The sequence below is a fragment of the Melopsittacus undulatus genome, chromosome 8, assembly GCF_012275295.1.
Source record: "Melopsittacus undulatus isolate bMelUnd1 chromosome 8, bMelUnd1.mat.Z, whole genome shotgun sequence".
Lineage (NCBI taxonomy): Eukaryota > Metazoa > Chordata > Aves > Psittaciformes > Psittaculidae > Melopsittacus > Melopsittacus undulatus.
The window spans coordinates 53,062,552-53,090,130 of record NC_047534.1 but is presented as its reverse complement, the minus strand read 5'-3'; the positions used below and the strand labels follow the sequence as shown (position 1 = coordinate 53,090,130).

At 46.1% G+C, this 27,579-nt stretch overlaps 1 protein-coding gene across 6 annotated transcripts in view; it reads left to right on the top strand.

Annotated features, from left to right (window-relative positions):
• HDAC4 (histone deacetylase 4) overlaps window positions 1–27,579 on the top strand; it is a 205,378-nt gene that overhangs the window by 158,732 nt on the left and 19,067 nt on the right. For all 6 annotated transcript variants that reach the window (XM_034065128.1, XM_034065131.1, XM_034065129.1 and 3 more), the window contains 8 exons: window positions 3,648–3,781; window positions 9,381–9,501; window positions 13,142–13,188; window positions 20,515–20,622; window positions 21,096–21,151; window positions 21,896–21,983; window positions 23,130–23,249; window positions 24,974–25,071. In XM_034065128.1, the coding sequence (XP_033921019.1) occupies window positions 3,648–3,781; window positions 9,381–9,501; window positions 13,142–13,188; window positions 20,515–20,622; window positions 21,096–21,151; window positions 21,896–21,983; window positions 23,130–23,249; window positions 24,974–25,071 (772 nt within the window). The remainder of the gene's footprint in view (window positions 1–3,647; window positions 3,782–9,380; window positions 9,502–13,141; window positions 13,189–20,514; window positions 20,623–21,095; window positions 21,152–21,895; window positions 21,984–23,129; window positions 23,250–24,973; window positions 25,072–27,579) is intronic.

Sequence of the window (27,579 nt, the reverse complement as noted above, 5' to 3'; positions counted from 1 at the left end):
TGCTTCCAGCACCACTTAATTTAACTTGTAATGGCCAATGTAGGTTTGTATTTTAAGCTTAAATCACTGAGCTTTGCTTTCGGTGTGTGTCTTCAGCTGAGTGTCCCCAACCACAGGAAGGACCTTGGAACAGATCCCTTCTTCCCAGTGGGTTAGTTTGTTAAGAAGAGAAGTGGTGAGGGCTGCGGGATTACAGCACAGAATTTCATTGAGACACTGCTGTTATCATTGAAGCATTGGGAAAGAGAAACCTTAAAGGTCAACCAAATCCTATAAACCCCACTTGTAGCCTCTGTTAGCAAATACAGGCAAGCAGGTGTCCTGAAAACCTTTCCTTTAACCCCCTCTTCCACCTCTGCTGAATGGCCTCAATTCCCAAATCCCATTTTGGAAGTATGGATGTGTTCTAAGCAGGTGTAGCTTCCCAGTGCCTGCTTTGTGCGGTGGGGCATCTTGCCCCTTGTTCCCTGTGTTTGGTCTCTCCAGGGCAGGTCTCGTAGGTGGCACTGAGCAGGATGAACTGATAAATATCACTGCCTGCTTCTGGGCTGACACCAGACTGCCTCTGGAAGATCTGCTGCACTGTAGGAAGACAGGGGAATAACAGGGGGAGGCAAAGGAAGAGAGACTTCATACAAGGGTTTGTAGGGACAGGCCAAGGGGAATGGCTTTAAGCTGCCAGAACAGGGGAGACTGAGCTGAGCTCTTAGGCAGAAGCTGTTCCCTGTGAGGGTGCTGAGGCGCTGGCACAGGGTGCCCAGAGAAGCTGTGGCTGCCCCATCCCTGGCAGTGCTCAAGGCCAGGTTGGACACAGGGGCTTGGAGCAGCTGCTCCAGTGGAAGGTGTCCCTGCCTGTGGCAGGGGTTGGAGCTGGAGACTTTTCATCTGCCTGGCCATTGTTTTCCCTGTTGCACCATGATAGTTTTCCAGGAGTTAGTGTTAAAACCTTAAAGGACTTGTGGAAAACACCCTTCTGAGGTGCACCCTCCTGTCTGTGCTCCATGCAGTGTGGTTTCCCATTGCCCATCTCTTTGGCCATCACCTGAATGTCTTGATTGCACCATCCTTGGTCTCTAAGGTTGGTGCCCTCAGAAGGTGCAGTCGTGGCCCTGCTGATGCCAGCAGCAGAGTGCCCGTGAACTGAAAGGAGACAGGGTTGTACCCAAACAGGTCAGCAGGTACCTGATGAATGACTTGCTGCTTGCTTGTTTAAGTTCAAGGCTGTTGACTGTGAATGCCTGTGTTGAATAGATATGCATTCATCTTTTGGCTTTAAATCTGCAAAGCCTGGCTGTAGTCCCTGGAGGGAATCAGAGAAGGCAGAACCACTTTATGCCTTTCTTTAATGTGAATGAGTTAGCCAGACAAGTGCAGCCCCATATGATCTGAGAGGACATCGATGTGGGGTTCTTTTGGGTAACAAATGTTATAGGATTGTCACATCCCAGCCTGGTTTGGGTTGGAAGGGACCTTAAAGCTCATCCATTCCCAACCCCTGCCACAGGCAGGGACACCTTCCACTGGAGCAGGGTGCTCCAAGCCCCTGTGTCCAACCTGGCCTTGAACACTGCCAGGGATGGGGCAGCCACAGCTCCTCTGGGCACCCTGTGCCAGCGCCTCAGCAGTATTTTATGCTTAGATGATGTCCTTTGAAGACTTTCCTTCAAGAACAAGTCGACATGAATGAGGTTACTGCAGACCTTGCACTGGCTTAAATGAGCTTAGACTGCAGAGTTCTTACATATAACCAGCCTTACCTTTGGGCTATAGCTTCTCCTCAGGTAACAATTACAGTGCCTGCCTTTGCCCAGCAGCTCCTAATGAAGTTTGATGCCGTGAATCAAATGTGGGAGAGCTCGACAGAGCTTTGCAGCATGAGCTTGTTTAACTGACCCTTGGCTAACCCAATGGCAGTCAGTTAGCCAGTGCTCTGTTCTCTTCCTAGAACTGAACGTGGTTTGGGGTACTTTTCCCTTTGCACTCTCACCTACAGCGAAGTGAGGAGCTGTCAGATACCTCCCCTAAGGCTGAACACCCGCCAGTGTCAATGCCAGGGTTTGCCTCCGTAGGGAAAGCCAAATTCCTCAGTGGCAGAACATGCCTGCACTCAGTCCCAAGGTGTGATTGCAGCTGGAGCCGAGCTTGGGTACGTGCCGCAGCACGGCACTCGGCTCCAGGCTGCGTGTCCATGTCTGTTCTCCAGGTCTGGTTTCTCACAAGCCCCTTTGAACTCCCTGCATTGGGAATTGTGCTGTTTATTGGTTGCTGTCGTTGCAAACCAGCTCTGGTGGGTTCACATCCCCTGCCACGGCATAGGTGTGCTCAGCTGGGATTTCAAAGGACGATAGTGTTTGCTGTTACAGAGCCTTTCCCACTGGGATCTGGGAATATCTCCTTCTTTCACTGCTAATTCAAAGGCCTTGGATTCTTACCAAGACCTTTGGGTGCTGAGGCTCTGGCACAGGGTGCCCAGAGAAGCTGTGGCTGCCCCATCCCTGACAGTGTTTAAGGCCAGGTTGGACACAGGGGCTTGGAGCAGCTGCTCCAGTGGAAGGTGTCCCTGCCCGTGGCAGGGGTTGGAACTTGATGGGCTTTAAGGTCCCTTCCAACCCAAACCATTCCATGATCCTGTGATAATTTAAACATTTGGGATGTCTTGTTTGTTTGAGTGACCATAAAAAAACCGAACAGGTCTTTTGTCCCTGGGACTGCAGAGAGTTGTGGAGGACCTGGAATGTTGCTATGAAATCCTAATTCCCCTTCCAAAAAACATATCCGGGCAACTCTGGAGCATGAATCCAAGTTTCTTACGCTGTTGTCATGCCATAAATACTTGATAATATAAAGGGATTTAGCTGCCTGACTCCCACATTCAAATGAAACAACACTGCTAAATACCTACATATTGTGCTGAGTAATTATGCCCAAGTGTGTGCTAATAGCCCTAATTAGTGCGTTGTCAAATAATGTTGATGCAAAGACTTCAGCACAAACTGTGTAATGAAGCATAGTGCCTGCCAATGACTTATTCCTTCTGGTTTTTAATCCCAAACCCTAGAGTCATTCTTCCCTGTGAGGGTGCTGAGGTGCTGGCACAGGGTGCCCAGAGAAGCTGTGGCTGCCCCATCCCTGGCAGTGTTCAAGGCCAGGTTGGACACAGGGGCTTGGAGCACCCTGCTCTAGTGGAAGGTGGCCCTGCCTGTGGCAGGGGTTGGAGCTGGATGAGCTTTAAGGTCCCTTCCAACCCAAACCAGGCTGGGATTCCATGATTTTAGCAGCAACATTAAGTACCCTCACAGAGAAGCTGCAGCTCGGTCCCCTCCTAGATCATGTTCCTATAGCAGCATCTCTGTACTTAGAGTGATGCTTTCAGTTGTCACCTCCTTCTGTCACTCACAGCTTCAGCCTGCAGGGATACTGGTAACTAATTGCTGGTGAAGGTTTCCACAGGAAGCCAGCTGTTGCAGGTTTGGGGTTGTCTTGGCTTTTAATTCCTTTAGAGCTTGGTGGCTCCTGGAAAAACAGAGTCTTTGTCTAAAACTACTCAGTTGAACAGAAGGAAAAAGAAGAGCAGGTTTTGGTCCATCTAAGGCACATTCTTTATATATCTATTTTAATTGAGAGCAATTTTGTCACCTCTGCTGCAGGCCTTGTATATGACACCTTGATGCTGAAACACCAGTGTACCTGTGGAAACACCAACAGCCACCCAGAGCACGCGGGCCGCATCCAGAGCATCTGGTCCCGGCTGCAGGAGACAGGTCTCCGTGGCAAGTGTGAGGTCAGTAATATACCAACCAAAGGGGATGAGGTGGTTGGAGGGCTGGGAAAATAGAGAATTTGGATTTGCTTGGCTCATCCAGCTGCTGGATTATGAGCATTTGGGGTTGGGAGGGGTTGATTCCTGGTCCGGATGGTTTGTACCGCGCCTGCTGCTCAGGCTGTTGACTGCTCGCTGGATGTGCAAACTTTACACTGCATCCTGGATGGATGTTTTTATAGCTCCTGCTCTTGGCAGTGTTTTGCCATATGTGGCCTAAATTTAATCCATTCCTCGATGACTGCTTATGTGTGTGTGTGTGTGTGTGTGTATGTCAGGAGTACTTTGCTAGCGAGCTGACTGTTCATGGAACATTGGGGAAGGCCCTTGCCCAATGATGCCGTGAAGCTGCTTCTGTGATTTTCAATCTGAATATATTCCCAGTCCTACAATTTCAGTCCTGGAATTCCCAACCAAGCATTGGATTTTGGAGCAACCAAATATAAGAGCAGTGTATGAAGCAGCTGTGCTATTTATCACTCCAGTCGTAATGGGAGAGGCTGTGGAGCAATAAGTGTGTATTTCTATGGTTTAATAACTTTATTAATACTCTTCGGTATGTAATGGTCAACCTATAGTAAAGCTGCTGTAAAAAGAGTGAGGGTGGAGGGTGTAATTAAGCACTATTGCATCACAAGAGGCTAAATTAATAGATACATTTTAAGAGCAAGGCGATACTAAAATACAAAGATTAATGATTAATAATCGTGATTAATAGCTATTAATATTGATAGCTAGAAGCGATGGTCATAAATTAATGGTAGTGTGTAATCAATCAATTCTTTGCCATCTGAGGGGCCGGAAGCACGGAACGTGTTTGAGTTATGGCTGGGAATATTCCCTGAGCAACCAGAAAAGGCTTCCACAGGGTGGCAGCACTGCCCCTGGCTAAAGTTCCCCTTCGAGCCCTGCGGAGAGCAAGGAAGAACCTCAAACCTCTTTCTGTCTATGGAGGCCCTTTTCAATGGATTTTGGGATTGTTATTTGGGACACACAGAAGGAAAACGTACCCCCCAGCTGCCTGACTTCTCTGTTCAGGAGCAATATGAGTTGCCTGGTCTCCTAAATGTGTGTTCTGGATGTTGTCTGATGTGCGAATTCTTCACTGTGTGATCCCAGGCAACTGTTATTTGCCTGGATTTTGGGTAGTGCTCCAACTGGAGTTGTTCCTGACGTTCACCTGCTTCCCACCCGTGTTCCCCTTCTGCTTGTTGCTGACATTCAGCCTCATTTGTCAGAAAATAAGTGATAAAATCCTAGAACCCCAGACTGGTTTGGCTCGCAAAGGACCTTAAGCTCCTCCAGTTCCAACCCCCTGCCCCAGGCAGGGATACCTCCCACAGTGATGTTAGCTTTTCTGCCTTAATTCCTGGCTTTTCTTCCCTCAAGGTCGAACCTGCCAGCTCAGGTTAAGCAGCTGCTCTAAATGCACTCATTTCTCTCTCTAGTTAACTTTTCCTTTATACCCACTATCTCCTACTCCTGCCTTACATTACCTGTATCAAAGTTTCCTTCTTTAACCTTTCCCTGTTTCTCCATCTCCTTCCTACCTCCACACTTCATTCTTTTGGTCTTGATTTTCTTCTTCTTCTCTCTCTTTTCCTCACTTTCTGCTGTTCTTGACTGATGCCATTCTCTTCTGTGCTTGCAAAGCCATTTGGTCACTTCCCTGCCCTTCAGAGGCTTTCTGAAGCTTTCCGGTTGGAACCTCTCTACCAGCAGGCAGAGAGGACCATACAGGTTTTTTCCTTCAGTGAAGATTACCTCCCCATCAGATGCACTTGCATGGCAAGGGGACAGCTTTTAGGCCCAAGAGATCTCTGCTGCTTGGTTTAGAGTATGAGCCTGAGCTGTTGCCATTGCCTGGGACCAAGGATTTACTACAAGGATAAGAATGCTGTAGACTGGATGTGCTGGGGCAGCCTGGACAAGAGAAGGCTCCTGAAGGGGAGACCTGAGAGCAGCTCCAGTGCCTAAAGGGGCTGCAGGAAACCTGGAGAGGGGCTTTGGACAAGGGCCTGTAGGGACAGGATAAGGAGAATGGCTTTAACTTGTCTGGGATTCTGTGAAAGCCTAATTCCATGGGACATATTCCATTACATGACCAGATTTAAAGGAATTTTGACATCTGGCCTATTAATTGTGACTACACTGAATAATTCTATTAGTTTTTCAAATTCCTCTTGTCCCGCATAAAGCTTTGCACAGGCAACATGACCTATGCCTGCTATTCCCATCCACAATAGCGTGCACATAATGTATGAACTTAACTTTCTATGAGGAGGGTGACACTTCCCTACCAATGCAGCCTGCTATGTATCTACATTGGTTTTGATGGATTAGAACTGCTCCATCTGCGTAACAGCCCTACAGGCACTTGGAAAGAGGTGAGTATCTTCAGTGTTAGTAGTAGGTCTGCAGCAACACCTGGATTCTAACACTCAGATCTTTGCCAAGCTGAACACTGATGTGTTTGCTGAGCCACTGTTCCATTCTGTGTTCTGTTCTTAGCTGGGTTTGCTAACACACACATCTTCACTGTCACAGGTCCCTTGCCCTGTGCCTCAGATGTGAAGAGTCAACTTAAGTAAACCCAAAGGGCCTGATGTGAAATTGTCATTTATGCTGTTTCATCCATTCCTTGCAATTCATGTTTGTAAAAGGACAGTTTGACATTTCCTTATTGTCACGTTTCCCCTTCCTTCCTTAGCAGCCCTTTGCTGTGGTCCATGCACTGGCACAGTTTGTTTCTCCTGATTGCAAGTAGTTGCTTGGTCCAGATTAAAACCATAGGAAATAATCCCATACACACAGTGTGGGATCAGATGAGTCTCCCCTGGATCCCTGTCATCCTAACAGCTCTTGTTTCCCCTATGACTGCATGCTGTAAAGAAAGCCCAGCTCTGCTTTCTCTTCCAAGCTCCAGCAGTTCTGGGTGTCTTGTCTCCTGGGAATGTTCTTTTGGTGTCTTTCGTTGCCAGATTTATGGTGTGATGGGTAAGAGTTGGCAGAGTCTCAGGAGCTTAAAGAAGTCCCTTTGGAGTGAAAGCAGTTGCCCAAAGTTGGTGACAGCTGCGGTTTAGGGTATTGCTTGTTTAATTAAGTTCCATTTAATCAAGTAGCTTCATAAAACAATTACTCTGGTGGATGTTCAGCGTTTCAAAGCAACAATTCTTGAGGCAATCTCCATTGAAGACTCTGCCTCCCAAAATGCAGACCCGCACTTGTGGTGTACTGGGATCCTCCCACCAGCATCAAAAGCAGGAGGAAATCCATAGGGTTTGCCATGGTTTGGATGTCACCAAATCCCCAGGTCCCTCAACCGGGATGGGGAAGAGCAAGTTCCTCAACTGGGGTCCATCTCCAAGCACTGGCAGCAATGCTGTTTTCCCATCATAAGTGTCTATGAGGTGGTGGCAATGGGAAGTCAGTCTCTGGAGAGAAGCTTATAGCTGTTTTCATGGCCTTTTGTGGCTTTTGGAGAGCCACAGATGGGACAAGATGTGGCTCACGGTCACTTGAGGTTAGGCAAAGGGGAGGGTGTCATAGGGAGTAAGCAGGGTCCAAAGGCAATGCAAAGCCTCAAAGATAAGAGCATCAGGACTTAAGAACTCTTAGAAAGCAAGGAACTGCTTGAATTAGGAGCACGGGCAGCAGGCTGAGCTGTAGACTGAGGTACAAGTCATGATGAATCTGGGAACGGGAGTGAGGAATATGATTTCCATATATATGTTCTCCATATATGTTCTCCAACTTTATTCGGGGGGGGATGTTAATTCATTTTCCAGATCTCTTGTGTTAAAGCCAAGGACAAAGTTTGTGGCCCATGAGCTGGGAGATGAGAAAGGTGCAAAAAAGCCTCTCAAGCACCATGGTTTCTAAGCAGACAGGGTTTGCTTTGCTGTTTGTGATACAAAGATTTGGTTCCATAAGTAGTAGCTTTATCCTTGCGTGTGTTTTGCTTGCAGCACGGCAGGAAGCTCTCCATCCACTCCTATTTCCTATTTGTCACGTGCAGGGGAGGATGGCATTGAGAACGCTCCTAAAGAGCATGGATGTCTTGGTAGGGCCACCTCCTTTAAACAGGACCTGAGGAGCTGAAGCTGTTCTTGTCCATGGAGGAGCTGGCATCTTATTGGGACAGGCTGTCATTCTCCTGATGCCTTCACATAACCCCAAGGCATACAGAGTGCTATTTCTGTAGGTCCCCTAAATGTAGTAGCTGAAAATGGGTCAGTACATCTTGTTCAAAGGAACAGAGCTGGCATACAGGTTAAAGGGAAGCTGTAAAAGCCTCTAAGGGGGGGATTGAGGCAGGCTTACCATGGACAGAGAAAGAAGACAGGATGAAAGTTCCTGAGGGATTTGATTTGCCAGGTATTTCTGTCCCTGCTTGGATCTAGGATTTTTGTGGTTATTGCCTCTTTAATGGGGTGCTGCAGTTTGGCCTCATCACTGGCCTCAGGAAGCCTAGGTAGTGGAGCAGAGCATAGAGGGGAGGAAAGAGGAAGTGGAGAGCAGGAATGCCACAATGAAGAGCAGCAGAGTGCATGAACATCCCGCCGGGCTTTGATTTCTGCTGCCTGATGCCTCAGACAGGTTTGCACCAGCTCTCAGGAGCAAGATGCTCTTGACCTTCTCTTCAGAACAAGTTTCCCATTTGAAAGCCTGTTCTTCGGAGGAGCATGATTCCTTTTTTCCTCCCTTTTTGCCTTTGAGGTATCAGTTTTTGTTGTTATTAGAACCTCAGCTTCTCCAGGAAGGTGGAAGTCTGGCTTGAGGTAGCCTGAGTGAAGGCAGTGAAGGAGGTGCATGTGATCCTGCATGGATTGCATGGATGTGAGCTGCATGGCAAGATGCTCAGTCCTCAGACTTATGTTTTGGGTGACCCTCAGACCTCTATAAGAGGCTTTCAGAGCCTTCCAATGTTGTGCTGTTAACTAGTTATATTTTGTTGTTGACTGATCCAGAGGAGGCCATGGAGCTGCTGCAAGGGCTGGAGCAGCTCTGCTCTGGAGCCAGGCTGAGAGAGCTGGGCTGGGGCAGCCTGGACAAGAGAAGGCTCCTGAAGGGGAGACCTGAGAGCAGCTCCAGTGCCTAAAGGGGCTGCAGGAAACCTGGAGAAGGGCTTGGGACAAGGGCCTGTAGGGACAGGCCAAGGGGAATGGCTTGAACCTGCCAGAACAGGGGAGACTGAGATGAGCTCTTAGGCAGAAGCTGTTCCCTGTGAGGGTGCTGAGGCGCTGGCACAGGGTGCCCAGAGAAGCTGTGGCTGCCCCATCCCTGGCAGTGTTCAAGGCCAGGTTGGACATGGGCTTGGAGCACCCTGCTCCAGTGGCAGGGGTTGGAACTGGATGAGCTTTCTATGTAAAAAGATGACTTTCTATGTGAAGCTAATATTTTGAGTAAGGGACTAAACCAAAATCTGCCTTACAATCAAATTTTCCACATAAGAACCCATTTTAGCTCTTTGCTGGCTGTCTTTATGATCTCCTAAGGAAAAAGTTCTTTGATGAGAGTTAAGCAGTGATTTCATCACTCCTTTTCTTTCCTCTTTCAGTGCATTCGTGGAAGAAAAGCAACTCTAGAAGAGCTGCAGACAGTCCACTCTGAAGCCCATACGCTGCTGTACGGCACAAACCCTCTCAACAGGCAGAAACTGGACAGCAAGAAACTTCTAGGTATTGTCTCCTTCCTCACCTCTAGCATTCACACTGCTGTCCTCAGCCTTGCTGGGCACCCCCTTGGTGATAGCAATATGAAAGCATCCCCAGGCAGTTCCCAAAAGAATCCTTCCCATCTCCGTTCAATGTCTGCTCAAGAGCAGTACAAGAAGCATCTCCCTTACTTCAGGTGGATCCCTGAACCCTAGATAGCCAAAACTTTGATGTCTTCAAAACCCAAAAGGAGAGTTCCTTTGAGGAGGAAAGATGATTCAGATGTTTTCTGTTATGCTTGGACACTCTTCTGTGCATGTTTGAATGTTGCCCATTGCTAGGTAGGAGCTGGTGCACCATAGTAAGGACCTGCAGCACCAACCAGCTGCATAGACATCAACAAAAGGCTGTCAGTTTTCTATAAACTGCAAGAGAGTAATAGTGGCCTCTTAGTCTTGCATTTGATTTGGCTTAGGTTTGTTTATCCCTTTCACTGGCCACTATCTCTTCCTGAAATAGGGCTGCATTTATCATAAAATACAGGCATTTTCCCTGAAGAAAACATAGGGAATGGTTGTTCAGATAACCAACACCCCCCCAGCAACCAAACCACCTCACCTCTGTGGGGTCATCATTATCATCATCATCTCCCTTTGTGCCTTTGTGATAAGCTGGGGGGGCAGTTTGGGAAGTTCTCATGTGAGGGTCAGCATTTTTGGAACCTAGAAGCTGAGGAAGTTTATTTTTGGGATTAGCTTGGCTTTGGACAATATAAAAAGAGGCTTAACTCGATGGCCTGCAGGATGGAGTAGTCACAGCAAAAGAGCTGGAAAGATTCTGCAGTGTATTCAGTACGTACATTGGATCCCCAAAGAGGAAAGCTATTAGCCTGTTGGTTAAACATGGAGTTAGCACTGTATTTATAGTTGATTTACCACCTCTTTAAAATCCAGAGAAACAAAAAGCAGATACATGTGGCTGAAAAACTGCACAATTCATATGTAAAGCTTAAAGCATTTCTGCTCTCATATCCTTGGTAGTGTAAAACTCTAGGCAGAAGGTCAGGTCCCCAGGATCTCCAATAGGAGGGGCTTTCCAGTAGCTCTTAGCTAAGCTTAGACCTTGTTTCCCAAACCCATTTGGCAGCATTTTAGCCTTGAGCTGCTAGCAGTGGGACTGGACTCATTGCCAGCTCACATGACTGTCTTTGCCCAGACAGTGATGGAATGCTTCTTCCCACTGCCCAGTTCTCCTCCTGTTGCACACTGAGCTGTGCATGGGCCACACTGACACTTGCATTGAGCACAGAGCTTGCAGGGAGAGCAAACAGCTTCACACCATTCAGTTTGGCTGACAGGCAGCGAGGCAGAAGAAGTTGATGGCTTGAAAGACAACCAACATTAAGGCTTTGAGAAAAACAGAAAATCTGGAGGGCTCATTTTGCATCTGTAAGAGGTTTCACATCACTTTCTGGGCTTGCAGATGAGCAAATCATCCTCCAAATCCTGCAGGTTTGGATCCTGAAACAAGAACACACTGTCTCATGTCCATCACCACCCTATGTGTATGATTTGTACATGAGCCTGGCTTAGATGTGTGCATAGCACCCAAAGAGAACTTCTGCTTTGGAAGCAGGGTAGGAAGGGTGATGCTGTCCCTAAAACCAGTTTGTTAACTTGATGACTTCCACAGTGCTGGAGCTGAGCAAGGGGAACAGCCAGTGATGTGCTGGTGAAACCTCCCTGAGCAAAAGAGGTGAGCCAGCCTTCTTCAGCCTGTTGAGAGTTTAAAAGGCTTTTAAATTTACAAACCAGCTTTCCAGGGTTCTTTTAAATACCTTAGAGGTTAAATGTATGGCAGGTTTGAAGTCTGAGACCAAAGCTTTGTGTGAGGCTCACATATGCAAATACAAGTTTGTTAGACCTGAGTGCCTTGAAGTATGTACCGTTCTGGTGGCTGACTCCATGTAAACTCTGCCTTTGATATGTCTATGAGGAAGAAAAAAGCATGAGAAACCTCAGCCTAAAAGGAAGAGCTTGTAAAGCTGGGGGATGAAAACAGGAGATGTTTCTCCTTAAGCTTCTGCAAATGCAAAGGGAGATGTCTCTTCATCTGGCAGTTCTTTAGGAGAAAGCAGGAAGGGAATAGATAGGTCAGGGGGTTCAGACTTGTAAGCAGGCTTCCTTGTGGCTCTGCTGATTCCTTTTACTGCTGCACTTGTCCTGTAGCTCCCTACTTCTGAGTCTTACTCCTTTCTCAAAGAGAAAAGTCTATAGAAGAGACTTTCAACAGAAGCCCAGCTCTGATGTTGAAGCTACTTTCCCTACATGAGCCCTGAGCATCACAAAGATGTGCTTTGCTGTGGTTTATTGGCTGGGTTTGAACGTGGCAGCCTTCAAGGCAGGTTGCACAGCTCTACCCCTGGAAGTGTTGCTAAAGCCTTTGGAAGTCTGATGATGGAAAATAGGAATCCATCTCTCACTTGGCGGTGTAAAGCTTTGGAACCTGTTGAGCAAGTTTAAACTTGGGCAAATAAGGCTGCTTTTAATCAGAAATTGTTTGCAAGAAGATAAATATCAAAGTAATGGCTGGATTAGCAGTGAAGGATGTGACAGGAGGTCCGAGGCAGGATGATCTAAGAACTTTCATGTGGATCTAATCAGAGAGTGAATCTTGCTGTGCACTCAGATTAATAATACAGATGCATTCACTCTGCTGTCAGTCACAGGGGGTAACGTATGTGTCTGCAACACGTTTGACACCAGCATGGTCCTCAGCAATGTCTGTCTGCTGTCATGTCTAATTCATGCTCTGCAAAGCTGGTACTTAGCATTTAAGGGAATTCATTCTTTCAGTATAGACACGACCAGGACAAGAACCTGGTTTGGTGAGAGAAAAATCCAATTCAACCAATTTATTTCACCATTAACTTTAAATAGGTCTCAAGTCTATCAACCTCGGGTAGTGTATTCCACATCTTTTACAGGGTCTGCACACACAGGTTTCCTTCTCCCTCTTGGCCTGGGGTGTGTAGGCAAGTGCACAGTCGTACACATAGGTCGGTGATGGATGTGAGACAGCATGTGCTTGTTTCAGTGTCCGGTTTATAAACCATGGAGGGTGATTTGCTCATCTGCAAGTGATGTGAAAATTGGTACAGATGCAGAATGAGGCCTCCAGATTTTCTCTGTTTTTCACACAAGTTTTAGTGTTGGTTTTACTCTTGTAGTTGGGACATGTTTGCTTTGCTTTACCACTGGTTTATTTTCTTGTCTTCCTCTTCCCTGTGCTCCAAAGTCTCCTAGGAACAGCTGATGACAAATAATGAGGGGGGGGTTATGATTTCCTATCCTCTTTCAGTTGAAAGGGGTTAAAATGTTCATGCTGAGCAGTCGTTGGTAGCATCTCAGTCATTTATAGGCAGCGTGACTGCTTGAGACGTAGGACAGCACACAAACCTCACGTAAAAAGCAGTGATTTATAGAAGGCTTTTACATAAGCCCAAGTGTGTACCTTGTGTATGGATGCATTGCAGTGGGTTGGATGTGTGCTTCCTGAGAGCTGTGTTTGGAAAGATTGCAGCATTGCCATCAAATTGGGGCAAAATGTGGTGAACTTTGACTTCTTGACTTACAGGGTCCCTTTTTTGGTTGTTTCCCTACAGGTTCCCTAACATCGATGTTTGTCAGGCTCCCTTGCGGTGGTGTCGGGGTGAGTCCTCTCTTTAATGTGTAAATAACGTCCTGTTTGTTCTCCCCAGTCCCATTGGTACCAAACCTCCTTGCTTTGCATTCCAGCCAGTGGGTAATTGCAACCAGATGTCACCCATAAACAGGGTCTGCCTGGGGTGCGGGGTTGCAGCGAGAGCCTCACGTGCCTTTCTTCAAAAGCAGCGTGAAGATGTTGGAGCTGTTTTGGAGCACTGAAGTGTGTGTGACATTCATAGGCATGTTTTGTCTCTGGCTTTTAGGAGGAGAAACCTCATTTCCCAGGCAGTCGTGTTTTAATGGCTTAGAGGTTACTAGATTTGAAGGCAACCCTTCCATCCAAAAATGCTTTCGGCATAGAATGCAGGATGTGCTTTTCATGCTGCTCGTGCCGTGTAGGTGTTTCATCTTCAGTATTTGTACTTGAGAGCTGCCTGCCTCCTCCTGCAGGTGGAAAACATATTAAGCAAATAGTGATATTGAAGGACAGTATTGGGGAAGTGCCTGTAAATAGCAAGTTGCTGCATTTGGGTCTGGGCTACATTACTGTCCTTGAATGTAATGTCTCGCAGGTTATGCAGCACAAGGGAATTGCAGGCTTCAATATTTGACATCTTCCTCCAGGACAATTACACGTGGATTCGGAAGGAGGTGACTAAAATATCCCTCCATTCATCACAGCAAAGCTGAGCATCAGTTTTGATGTGTCAAGTATCCATCTAAGAAAGCAACTTTCCCTTGTTGTTCATTCCCGTAAGGCTGAAAAACCCCAATGCCATGCAAATACTTTATGTCAAAGGTTTATGTTGTTGTCCTTTGAAGCCTGAAAGCTTGAAAGTTTCCCTTTCAAGCCAGACTTTCTGCTCTAAAGTTTCTATGCAGGGTGACAGTGGAGAAAATCCCAGAGAGCAGAAAGAGGGAAGAATGAGAAGAGACAATAAAAGGCATTGTGTTTGAAAGCGCGCAGTGGTGGTTCTCAGGCATAATTGTAGCTCGTGAGCTGAATGTGGAGGTCTGGATCCTGTTATGGAAATGAAACAAAATTGTTTTCTTCCTGAGTCTTTGCAAAATCGCTGCTTTGAAAATTATCCCGTCAAAAAAGGAGGGGGAATAGAAAAGAAAAGCCCCAAAACAAGAATAATCGGCATTTATTCCTACCGCCACGCGGGCAGAGATCTCATTCTGTATTGTAAATATGCTGCAGCCTCCTAATTCATGGCAAGTTTTTGGCTGGAGTTTCAAAGGGCTGCATTTACTCTGCCCTGCAGTCAGGCATGCCATTCAAAGCAGAAATTATCATTTGCAAATGAAGGCTGAAGGGTAACAAGTCGAGACAGTGCCTGAGCTTAGCGCGGGCCCACAAGTCTTGCATTAAATCCCAAATCAAAGCAGGAAACGCCACAGTGCTGGTATTAGCAATATGCTCCTAAGGAAGATAGAGTTTGCAGTTAACTTGCTGGTTAAATATTCAATATTCGCTATTAAATAAGCCATTTGCTGTCTTTTGTCCAGTGCTTTAGCAGTCTTAGTGGATAATTCACAGGTTTTCTGTGTAAAGCTTTTTAAACCCAGTAGTTTACTACTAATAATAGAATGGTTTGAGTTGGAAAGGACCTTAAACTCATCCAGTCCCAACCCCCTGCAGGCAGGGACACCTTCCACTGGAGCAGGGTGCTCCAAGCCCCTGTGTCCAACCTGGCCTTGAGCACTGCCAGGGATGGGGCAGCCACAGCTTCTCTGGGCACCCTGTGCCAGTGCCTCAGCACCCTCACAGGGAAGAGCTTCTGCCTTAGATCCGACCTGAACTTGCCCTATTTCAGTTTGAACCCATCACCCTTTGTCCTGTCGGTACAGCTCCTGATGAAGAGTCCTTTCCCAGCATCCTTGTAGCCCCCTTCAGACACTGGAAGCTGCTCTGAGGTCTCCACACAGCTTCTCCAGGCTGAGCAGCCCCAATGTTCTCAGCCTGGCTCCATACAGGAGCTGCTCCAGGCCCTGCTCATCCTTGTGGCCTCGTTTACGTGATAGTCAGATTTATTCATTAAAATGGCTTTCTATTGCTCTGCTTGCATTTCCTTCCCCAGTTACATCAATGACTGTGTACTGGCGCTGCTTGCATGGTTGGTGCAGGAAAACATCATCTTCACTAGTATGGGGATAAATATTCTACTATAAATATTTAAATATTATATATGATACAAGTATTATACAGTATTATCTATAGTATATAATATATACATCCAAGCTGTATATTTATAGGGAAAATAAGGCTATGATACCAAACCATTGGCTAGAGCATGGTGTGCTTCACTTTTGTATGTCCCATGGATGGGTTGGAGCATAGACCATCTCCTTTGGGGTCAAAGATCCATGCAGTGGATGGGTTTGAGATGAATATAAAGATGGATTTGAGATGAATATAATTTCTCTTTTTTTTAGGAAATCAGAAAAGGGAATTTCAATAAATCAGAGCTAAGGGTAAAGCATCAGCTAGGAAGGATTTTAGTGGGAGAGGAGGTGTCATGTAAAAGTGAGAAGTTTCAGCATGCGGATGCTGCTGGGAGCTGAAGTGCTTGTTGGGGTGTAATGCAATGATTTCAGATTGTTCTAGCAAGAGAGTTTAACTGGTGTGTTTTTGCTGTTGCTTGCCAGGCCCTTTTCAGGCTGCAAGGTGGCCAGATAGCTTTTCTATATGGATGAGTTTCTATATGGGTGGGTTTCTCTATGGTTATGGAGTCTTATTTAGAGATCACCATGTTAGCAGACCATTACTCATTGCTGAGCAGTCATCAATCCCTGTTTTCTCTTCTGCTTCAAAGCTGAGAAGGTTGTGGAGAGGCAGCCCTGGTGCCTGGGGAAGTTTGTGTAGGCTCCAGTCGCTTTGTGGTGGTGCTTGTTTCCTGGTAGTGAAGGACATGAGGTGTAAGTGATGATCAGAGCGCCTTTAGGACATCAGCTTGACCACAAATGGGTTGCAGCCTGGGTTTGAAGGAGAAGAGATTTCTTTCTTCCCTGTGAGGGTGCTGAGGCGCTGGCACAGGGTGCCCAGAGATGCTGTGGCTGCCCCATCCCCGGCAGTGTTGTCATAAGCAAGTGTTCTTTGCTGGTGTTATTAAAGCAAATGCTGATGGTCATCAAAGCAAAGGCTGCCTGCAATGAAATAAGGGTGATGCTATGATAATGAGAAACTAAATAGTGATGTAGCACATGAAATTCAATGTTGGATGCAAAATAATGCCCGTGGGTAGGAGAAGGACTGGCCTGGAGCAAGTAAAAGCTCAATGATTGCTGTTGCTTTGTAATTCAGGAGCTGAAAGTGGCAGGTAATACGGTCTGGAAAGCCTGAAAACAGGTTCTTTTATCTGCCCACAGTTGAACACAGTTGTCTTCCTTAGGGACTTCTATGTAGATTAAAAGAATAGATGGATCTGAAAGGCAATGGAGGGCAGTTCATGGGGAAGAAGCCCATGAAGAGCTGTTAAGAGCCAGGATGGGGGATGAAGTCCTGAGTCCAGCCAGCAAGGGAAAGCAACTTAAAGAGAGTGAAGGAGCAGGGAAAACTTTAGAGCAAACTGCTTCATCACACAACACTTTTCAATCTCTCTCTAAAACTGAAGTCACAGTGCCTTGAAATCTGTGAGAAAAAGGGTAAATGTGTTCCCTGGTGCTTGGAAACTCTTGTCAATTCTTTCTCCTCACTGGTTTGCTTAATACAAGTGAAGCTTTGACATTGCTGTAGCTGACACTGCCAAACCTCCTCCCATCTGCAGGCTTCTGATCCTAGCAAGAAGGGAATAAAGCACAGAAGCACTTATATCAACAGATGTGAGCTCTGATTTAAGCAACAGTAATTTATTCCTACTGTTCCTCAGCAGCACCTGCAAGTGCACTACTTGGGATGTTACCTTCACTTCTCTGCTGCACACGCTCTTTCCTTAATGTATGGCTTACGTGCACCATTACCTAATCCAGGATAATTAGAAGAAGATTTTTGGGCAAGGAGTTCAAGCTTTGAAAAGCAGATTTGCATCCAACTGCTTGGAAACACTCAAAGACTCGGTGTTATGGTAGCTAATAACTTAGTTTGGTGTGAACATTTTCTTCTTCTATGGAATGGAAATGAGAAGAAACTAATGAGCAGGTCTTAGAAGCACAAAATAGGAGTGTGGTTGTTTAATCAGTGCTGAAGAGCAGGAGGGGATGTGGTTGGGTAAAGACACCTCACTGGCAGCACAGATAATGCGTGCTGCTGTTGCCTCAGTGTGATGATAAGGAGGAATGAGGGAAGAGCACAACTCCTTTGCTTCTCTTAGCTTCAAACACTGCAAAGCAGTGCTACAGCTTGTCTCTACCTGTCCCCAGGCTTAATTTCTTATCTGCATAGCTCTTCAGCTAAAGAAATAATGAAACCTTTTATAAGACACTCATTCGCTTTGAAGGAGCTGCACATGAGTGTGTAGAAGGGGTATACAGTGGGAATAGGAACCTCATCATGTATATTAATGAGGACTTCCAGTTTATAGGGAAGGACAAAGTCTTTTGGTTTTCACCTTGAAGCATCTTAGGCATTGCTCATAGGAGAGAGCCTGTGTTAAGCTGTTGACCCTTCCTGTTCTGCATTCCCTCGTCATTTGCTAATAATGATACATGCTGTGAATGTTAAGAGCCTCCAGGAGGTCTATGGAACAGAATTCTCTCTCCCTGCCTTTAAAGGAGCCTTCTCCTGTGGGCTTATCAAACAGAAACAGCATCTTCTGCATTAGAATGAGCAAGGCATTATTGCTTTCAAGAAGAGGAGTGTGCTGACCAGGACAGCTGCTCCTCATCCAGCAGCAGCAGATGTGGAAGACTCAGTATCTCTGACACAGTTGTATCCTCCAGCTCAGGAATAGAAAGAGGAATATACACTGTTGGATCCACACAAGGCAAGAAATATGCTTCCCCTTTCTGTAAAGCCCTTCCAGATGGTAAGGCTTGATGTGCTGTCCCAGCAACAACTCCTGTGATGGCAGCTACATCAAAGAGCTCATAGGCAGGGAAAGCCAAATAGCGTCTCGCCTGTAATGAACTTCAGAGTTCAGGAATGATGGAGGGGTCAACAGCAGCCTGTGCACCAAACAGCAGCAGCTTCAGAGCTGGAGAGCAGTCCAGCTCAGGGCCACATTAATAACATTTTCCACCATGGCAGAGCCTGCAGCCCCCCCCCTGCTGTGGAGCACTGATGGCTTCAGCGGGACTGTTCAAACACTTACAGCCTCCCAGATGATGAAGTGCTGCCTTGGAGGAGGGCCCAGTGGTCTCCAGACATCCATTCCAGGGGAGCTGGCTGGGTGTTAGATCCTTATCTCGGAGATGCTTGCACATGGGATGGGGCAGTGGAGAGCTTGCGGGTAGCAATGGACATCTCTGCATTGGGAGCTGAGTGTGGGGGCATGGCAGAACTCCTGCCTTTGGCTTCTGGATCACAGCTGGAGTGCTTTTATCCAAGTACTTCATTTCTTTCTGGCCCTTTAAACCCACCTTGTGTTGCCCTCCATCAAACCAGGTTTGGTGCAGGTTCTGCAGGCATCAAAGGGCCTGAACATAGCAGTGCTTGCCTCAAGCACAGGTGGTTTCTGCATGCTTTATAAAGGGGAAGGCTGGCACAAACTGATGTCTGAGGAGATCCAGGGGTCTGTTGGTCTCCTGTGTAAAGCCATGCTTTGGACATGTGAATTGTGGTGTTCCGTTTCCATTTCTCTGGTACCTCACAGTGAATGAGGATAGCCCTCAGCAATTCTGCATCCATGGAAGGGGCCTGATACTTGCTGTAGCCAGGCAAAAGCTATGGGTGTCCTGCAGCATTTTCTTTCAAGACCAAGATGAGTTAGATATGCTTAAAGATGGGTTAGGTACGCTCAAAGATGGGCTAGATACATTCAAAGGTGGGCTAGATAGTCTCAAAGATGGGTTAGATAGTCTCAAAGATGGGTTAGATACTCTCATACCACAAATAGTCACTGTAGGGCTTTTCCACCAGTGCTTTCCTCAGGCTGAGACAGAGCATATATTGACAGTATTGCTGCACAGAGATGGCATTCTGATGTCCTTCAAATGCTTTCTTGGTTTACTGTGACTTCAAAAGCATCCTCAGGGCAGATGCTGCCAGAAGCCATCCCTGATAACAGACCTGGGACTATTTCCACTGGCTTTAGCACAGCCACAAAGTGGGACCAGTCTCCTATGGGGCATCTCCAGTGAGTAGAGTGGATGCCAGACAAAACAAATAGTCTCTTTCTTTCCTTCTCTGTTGGCATTGTTTCCATAAATAAGCTCAACACAGAGTCATAGGTGGGAAATAGCTGGTGATCCTTTGCACTGAGACACGTTACATGGGTCTGATGACATGGGTGAAGTGAGGAGATTCAACAGCAACTGCAACCCAGCCCCTGCCCCAAGGAGCCCTCCTTCCCCCTCTGCTCTCTGCAGAGTCACAGCTGAGTGGCAGTAAAAGAAAGAACAGTCATTTCATGATGGATCTGCAGGCTTCCCTTGTTGGGATGAATGGGGTAAAAGCCAATGCTTCTCCCTTTGTGTTGGAATTAGGACATGATCTCATAGAATAACAACCTGGGGATGTCTGCAGAATGCCCTGCCTTGCCTCTGGCCTGGTTTGCATGTTTTTTGGGGGGGAACCATTGAGGATAGTGGTTCTGTCAAGTATGGAGCATGGAAGTAAATGTATTCAGTAGCTCAATGATGAAGGTCTGTTGTTAGCTTTGGTGAGACAGGGTTGAAAGGATGGCTCCTCAGGGAAGCTGCTGGCAGCATAACCTTATCCTGGCAGTCCTGGGCAGGCATCTTTTAAACATCCACTATTAAACATCCTTCTTTATTGTGTGTGTTTTATTTTATAGAATCATGGACTGATTTTGTAAACCTTTTTATTTCACCTGGGTTTAGTTTCCTTCTGCAATTAAAAGAGAAATACTTATACTGTGGTGTTGGTGGGAGTTCCTGGTTGGAGACACCTGTGACTTTACAGTGCTGGAGATGCTGAATTTGCTCCTCTGTTACAGCATTGACCCTTTAGCATTGTAGAGCTGTTGGAAATTATCATCTCTCGAGTACCATTTGGTTGGATGGACACACAGCAGTGGTGATGTTATGCTCATGAGTGGGGTCCAGCCCTGGTACTGCCTAGACCTGTCCTGCAACCTAATGCATTTAAATTTAATGTGCTTAGTGCATTGATGCATTCAGTACAGAAGAAGACCTTTATGAACTGTGGGTCTCTGTTTCCTGGCTGTCCTTGTTGCTCCTAAACGTGTTTCCTATGTATCTCCCTTAGGTTGACAGTGACACCATTTGGAATGAAGTTCACTCATCTGGTGCCGCTCGCCTGGCTGTGGGCTGTGTCATTGAGCTCGTTTCCAAAGTAGCCACAGGAGAACTGAAGGTTGGTATGAAAATAACACTTGGCTTTGATATAGGCTCTGTACAGGACTCTGCTCAGGGCTGTGATATGCAGGAGGTCCAGTTAGCTTCGGTTTAATGGCACCATCTGCCTTTAGTCATAAAAATCCTTGAGGATATCAGTAAGTGAACAGTCTCCTGGAGAATGTTCTTAGAAAAGAAACCAGAGCAGCAAAAGAAATCACTGTTCCGCTGTTATGTGAGGGCCTTATTGTCACCTTCAACCACCCCCTTGGCTGTTTCAGTGACCTCATGAAGGCTTTCCCTTAAATAAAAGGAAATGCTGCACCAATCAGTTTCTGTACCATTCATGTGGATGTTTCCCCCCGTCCAGAACAAGGGAAAGTGAGAAAACCATCAAGAACAACTACATAGTTCCAAAGCAGAACTAATGCTTCAGTTCTTGCTGCTCTAAACCCTCCTTTCTGTCTCTTCTTCCTTACGTTTCATGTATAGAATGGATTTGCTGTTGTTCGGCCTCCGGGTCACCATGCAGAAGAGAGCACACCCATGTAAGTATGCATATGTGCTTCAGTGTTTGTCTGTTGTGGGAGCTGCAGCTGGAAATCAGGGAGTTGGTTAGGTTTTCCTTACAGAATGTCTTGCTTGGTGGTATGTAAGACAGTTTAATAGTCAAAGCTCCCAGTAATGCTTTGGAAGAGGGCAGGATCCTGCTTAGTGGTTTTGGATGGATATTTTTGGGCCAGAATCAGCACTAGAGGCATGCTTCAAAAAAAGAACTGATGCTTTTATTTGCTTTAACCTCTTGAATTGTTTTGTATTCAATGTTGATGGCTTGTCCGATGTGAAGAGAGCAAGGGTACCAAACTAACAGTGGTAACAGCAAATATAACTGTGTCCTGTGGTCACAACACTGAATTAGGAGAGTGCCAGAGTAGGAAGGCATAGCAAAGGCTAATGTTGACTGTCTTGCATATGTTTACTATAGCAGGGCTTTTGCCATCAGACTGTTCTCAAATCAAGGTCCTGTGTATAAATCATGTTGGCTTTGTGTATCTGGCTTAACATGTGATGAAGTTTCATGTCTTGGGTGCTTCAGCACTCTATGGTGGGAGATGAGTGCTTGCCGTTGCGTTCTTCTTGACCCAGCATTGAGCACTTCTATGTTCCAGGGAGGAAAGAAGAGTTAAGAGCAGAAGCAATCTCTTCCAAATGTGTTATATGGAGATGATAGATGCACTGGGACCAAGGATATGTAAAATTAACACCTCTCCTTTGCCTCTCATCACCTCCAGGGGCTTCTGCTATTTTAACTCCGTGGCAATCGCAGCCAAGCTGCTCCAGCAAAGGCTGAACGTTAGCAAAATCCTTATAGTGGACTGGGTGAGTAAATGCCTGTTTCTACCCTCCAGGGGGTATTGTTGGGGGGGGGGTTTATCTTGCAAGGGCAGCCCTGGGTTTTTCAGACAGGGAAAAACAAGTGTTACGTATGGTCTGCAAGCCAAAATTTGGGTTTTTTTCCAAGTTTGGAGCTTTTTTTTCATCAAAGTGTTTTAATGAAAGAAAAGCTCCATAGTTTTGAAAATAAAATTGTAATTAATAAGTAGTTGCTTTCCAAAACAAGCCCATAACGCTGTGTCTAGGATGGCTAACCAAAGCATGCTGCATTATGGTTATTTATTAATGAAGGTTTTGACCCAAAGTGTTATGATCCATCCCAGCGTTCTCTTCAAGATGTGAGGACCAGTTACTGAGAGGAACAGGCTGTCTGCCATGACTTGACATGGAGCTGGATGGTCTCAGTGTCCTGCCTCTAGGCCAGGCAGTCAGAAGTGATCACTGCATTGGAATGAGATGTATTTATATGATTGTGAAGGCATTTGAGTTGCTGGGTATCAGCCATGAGTTTGATGATATTGCCACGTATCTCCCATGAGCTAGACCCACAAGTTGAAATGAATGCCTTTGGCTTTTTGACTTACTGGGTGGACATCCTTTTCCTCACTTCCCACCAACTGGTTTTCATGTCAGGAAGGGGCATTTTGAAGACCTGTCTTGTTACAGACCACATTTCTGTGCCAAGCTGAAATGCAATAGGGGATCCAGGTCATAGGTTTGTGTTGTTCAACCTTGCTGGGTCCAGCACAAGTTGGCTGGGCACTTGTATCAATGGTCTCCCCACAGACCCATTAAAGATGCAAACTTGGGGTAACTCATGAAGCATCTCTCCACCCCCCAAGACTGATGTGAATCCAGTTCTCTCCATCCAAATAAATTGAGGCCATCCTCAGTTTTGATACACATTTAAGATTGTGTTTACCCCAATTTATCCCATGTGTTAAGCAAGGAGTGTAACCTAAAGCCAGCTGTGTAAAGCAGGTTACTTTCATGTCCAATCAGCTACTTCAGCTATAAGAAAGAAGCAGAGCAGCAAAGAAAACCCCTCTGAATCCCAAGTTTGATGGCTTTAATCTGCATTTTGACTAAGGTACTAACCTCCCTCATATAATGCAATCTTTGTCCCTGAAGGATGTTCACCATGGGAACGGTACTCAACAAGCTTTCTACAATGATCCTAATGTTCTTTATATTTCACTACATCGCTATGATGATGGGAACTTCTTTCCAGGCAGTGGTGCTCCCGACGAGGTAAGAGCATGGATTGGCACAGCATCCATCTGTCTCTAATAGGACTGGCTATGGGCTGTGACTCAGGTGCCTCCCGAAGATGCTTCTGCCACCCCTCCCATGCTCATGCTTGTTAGTGCCCGTTTGGGAATGTATCTCTTGGGTTTGTGTGTTTGGTGCCTTCTTGTCCAAGTCCTAGCAACCATGAATGGTGGGATTTGAGCACTGGTCACTTAGGCTACTAGACCAGTTCCATCAGTCCCTGGTGGTATCCTCAGAGCCTGCAGCAGAAAGGCTGGGCCATTGAAGTTAGGAGGCCTTTCTCCTTGAACTCTGGATGAATGCTCCTATATCCATCACATCCTTCCTTTCCCTCTAGGTTAGCAGGAGATACTGTCCTTCCAGAGTGATTTTCTCAAAGAGAAATGATATTAAATAGTTTTGGGTACTGTGATGCACACCAGGTTACACCTGATCACTAGAATTCTGGCCCTGTCCCTTCTATGTTTTCCAGTTCAGCAAACATCCATGTTTCCATTTTGATTCCTAAAGAAACTCAAACGTAACATGATGATCTTAAACGTCTTTTCCAACCTAGTTGATTCTTGTTACTGCTTCATTCCCTTGGTTGTGAACTGCTGTTATAGTGAATAAACAGCAGTCCTTTGCAGCAGGCTTAATTTCTGCTTCAGGATATGCAAAAGACCTACTTTTTGGCTGCCCTTTAATGCTCTCGTAATCTGTCTTCCAAAATACCTACTGTCATGGAAGAAACACAAGACTACACCATCCCATCCAGATTTAACCATTTGTAGTATTTTTGATGTGTCATTCCAGACCAAATGAAGCCAAGACTACAAACCAAATGCAGTTAAAGCAGCAGATGGCTAAATAAGCCACTGCGGATGGGTAAATCCCTGGGGTTTTTGTACCAGTGCCATTTGCACCAATACAAGGGAGAATGTGCGCTAACAGCAGCTTTATCTAGCCTGAATCAATACCTGTGCACTGTAGAACACCTTAGGTTTTGATTTTCAGTTTGAATTCTGTTGCCATACACAGAGATATAAAAGCCAACCCCACAGAGCACAAGCAGGGTGTGTGTAGGAGCTCAGCGCCCCCTGCTCAGGCTGCTGCAAGGTCCCCACTTGATGAAGGGACTGATTACTTTGGGGTTTCGATGTGGATGGGGAAAACATGTCCCTGCTTCTTGGCAAACAGATTCCTGGAAACAAAACCCCTTGTTTATGTGTTCAGTTTTTCCCTTTCTCAGGTATTTTCAGTCAGTGCAGACAGGGATCTGTGCAGGACAGGCAAGGATGGGGATGTACGGACATTGACCACCCTGATGGCCCTCAAGCAGTGAGAATATCTGTCAGTCATCTTTTTCCCCAGCAGAGGGGGAGCTCACTCTGATTAAAACTGAGTTTTCTTCCCCCCCCATGGCAACTGTAATGAAAGACAGAATATGCTTCTGGATGAAGCTCAGAAAGGTTATTGCATGTCACACACTCTCCTGCAGGCAAGGAAGGAGGCAGCTGATGATAAAGTGGGTCCACAACTCCTATAAAGACCAGAGCATGGAGAAGCTTTATTTTCACTCATGGTTTTGGGAACCAGGTTGCTTTAGAGGGAAAAATTAACCTCACTGCTACCAAGCTATTGAACCAAACCCCATATTCAACTGGAAGGATGTTAAGACAGCTTCCATATTTGTAATCCACAGTGCAATCTCCCTTTTGCAGGTTGGCACAGGAGCAGGAGTTGGTTTCAATGTTAACATGGCCTTTACTGGTGGCCTCGATCCACCGATGGGAGACACAGAATACTTAACTGCTTTCAGGTAATATTGAAGTTTTCCTCTTAGAAACTTACTGTTTTACCTAAACTGGGTTTCTTTTGCCTTGTACGGTCCTCCTTAATCTTGTGTTTCTCTCTTGCTAGATTTAGAAATAGGAGATTTAGATCCAGTTGCGGCTCCTTTTTGAGTGCCAGCCTAAAAATAAAGCTGAATTAAGTAAACAGGCTATTTCTGGCCCTCAGTGTGGCTGTGGCATTAAGGGACTGACACACTTGCTGCTCAGCACTGATTAATGTATGAATGTAAAATGTCAACTGATGTGAATAAGCTCTTCTGACTTTAGCCCAGAAGCTTTTTACCTCTTTGGAGTGTTTGTATGGGTAAACGCAGCTGATGGAGAGGAGAGTCCAGAAGGACTTTACTGTTCTGTCATCATCAGGAACTGTAGAGATAGGACAAGGGGTGATGGGTTCAAACTGAAACAGGGGAAGTTCAGGCTGTATATAAGGCAGAAGCTGTTCCCTGTGAGGGTGCTGAGGCGCTGGCACAGGGTGCCCAGAGAAGCTGTGGCTGCCCCATCCCTGGCAGTGCTCAAGGCCAGGCTGGGTCTGTGCTTTTCTTACTGGGTTCTGGTTTCTCCTCAGAAGCATCATGTTGTGTGTTCTGAGTAAAAACACAACCATCTCTTTACTAAGTGTTACTCATCACTCACTGTCAGAGTGTGAATGAAGGTAAGCAAAGCTGTGGAGCTGAATTCCTGTGTTGCTGGGATATCCTTATTGCTGAGCAGTAATAGTAAAGCCAGATATAAACCACTGTGCTGGGTTGTACAAGTATATCCAAGCATGCTCAAAAAAACCCTGGCATCATTTGATTCTCCAAATGGAGATGGGGATGAGGCCACTTATTGATGTCTTCCTCATCTTCTTGTTCTGCTCACAGAAGCATGTGATACCTGAGGATCACAGGGAGGTATCTGCAGGGAATCCTTTGGTCTGATCCTTACTTTCTTCCTCATAGCAGCAGCATCAGAAGAGGTGAATGAAGCAAAACACACATTAGCTGATCTATGGTCATGGACACCCAGGTTGTGGTCTCTCTGAGCAATGTCACTATGGGAGCACTGCAAGAGTGTTGGCTGAATGTATCTTGCTGCTTTGAGTAACTAGTGGGCAAAACACCCCAATGGGGCAGTGCACATCTGTGGCATTCAGGGGCTGTGATGCACTTGCCAGAGCTTCAGAGAATGGGAAAAGGAAGGTATTAAAACTAATGATGGAAGCAGCATTAATACCAAAGTGAAATGAGAGTGGATCTGTTGGTAGAGGAGAACTTGTAAGTAATGCAGTAGTGAACAGAGGCTGCTGTGAGACCACACTTTCCTTTCTGATACTCTTTCCAGGAGAACAAATCCAATTCCCTGACCTGATGGATGAAGAGGCTTTCTTTTTCTTAGGCTGTCCAGTTCTACCCCCACAACCCCTGTGCTGTGGGTTCATCCTCTCCAACTGGCCTGTCTTTATCAGCTATGGGTTGAAGTGGTTTTCAGTCCTCAAACCAGATTTAGTGCCCTTTTGGCAACCACCCTGCATGCATTGACAGAGACAACGCACTTGCCAGAACATGGGATGCGAATGAAGGCTGGCCTTCATGGAAGAGCATTAAAATCTGGGAGCATTATTTTCTGTCCTTCCCTGGGCACGTATTTGTATTCCATTATAGGGAGCAAAAAGAGCTTTTACTCTTCATCCTGCCATTAAAAAGCCTTCAAAGAACGTGTGCAGTTTAAAATCACATCTAGTCAAGTAAGTGTCATTTGTCTCACTGTTTTAATTCCTGCTACAGGAAAGCAGCACTTTCCTCCAAAGTGGAAGTCTGTTTATCCCAGCAGTCAACAAGACTGATCTCTTCATTAGAAAGAGAGCAGTTAGAAGTATGTTGACAGAGTGACATACTCGCTATTAAACATTAATCGAGTCTCAAGGCTGCTGGAAAATTGCTCCGTCTGCACAGTGAGACCTTTGCCAACCATTCCTTAACAGGCACTGGTGTCTCTTTGCCCAGAGACTGCAGCTATTTGGGGAGCATGTTTTGGACCTAGTCACAGCCCTTATTTGGGGGGGAATGTTGGGATGTTGTGACTCATCCTCTTAGGTAGCACTTCCCGTAGTCTGCCCCATGTGCACACCTTCAGTCAAGAAGTTAAATTGAATGGGTTTTTTCATCTTATGCCAAGTCTGCTCGTGATAATACATTATCAAGTGACCTTCTTAAATCTTAACCAGCTTCTTTGAAAAACGTTTCCCCCCATCCCCCCCCCGAATCTTTCTATTGATTTTAATGTAAAATAATGCTTTGAAGTTTGCAATTTATAGTCCCCTGAGAGTTAGAAAGTGAAGGGAATGGGTCATATATCCTCTTTCCCCCCCCCTTCTTTTCTTGTGTTAGCCCCTTGAGACAATGCATGCCTTCAAGGCAGCACCTTGTTATTCCACCCCATCGAATGCCACGTTGCATTTGCTGGGGATCAAACCGAAGATGAAGAAAAGA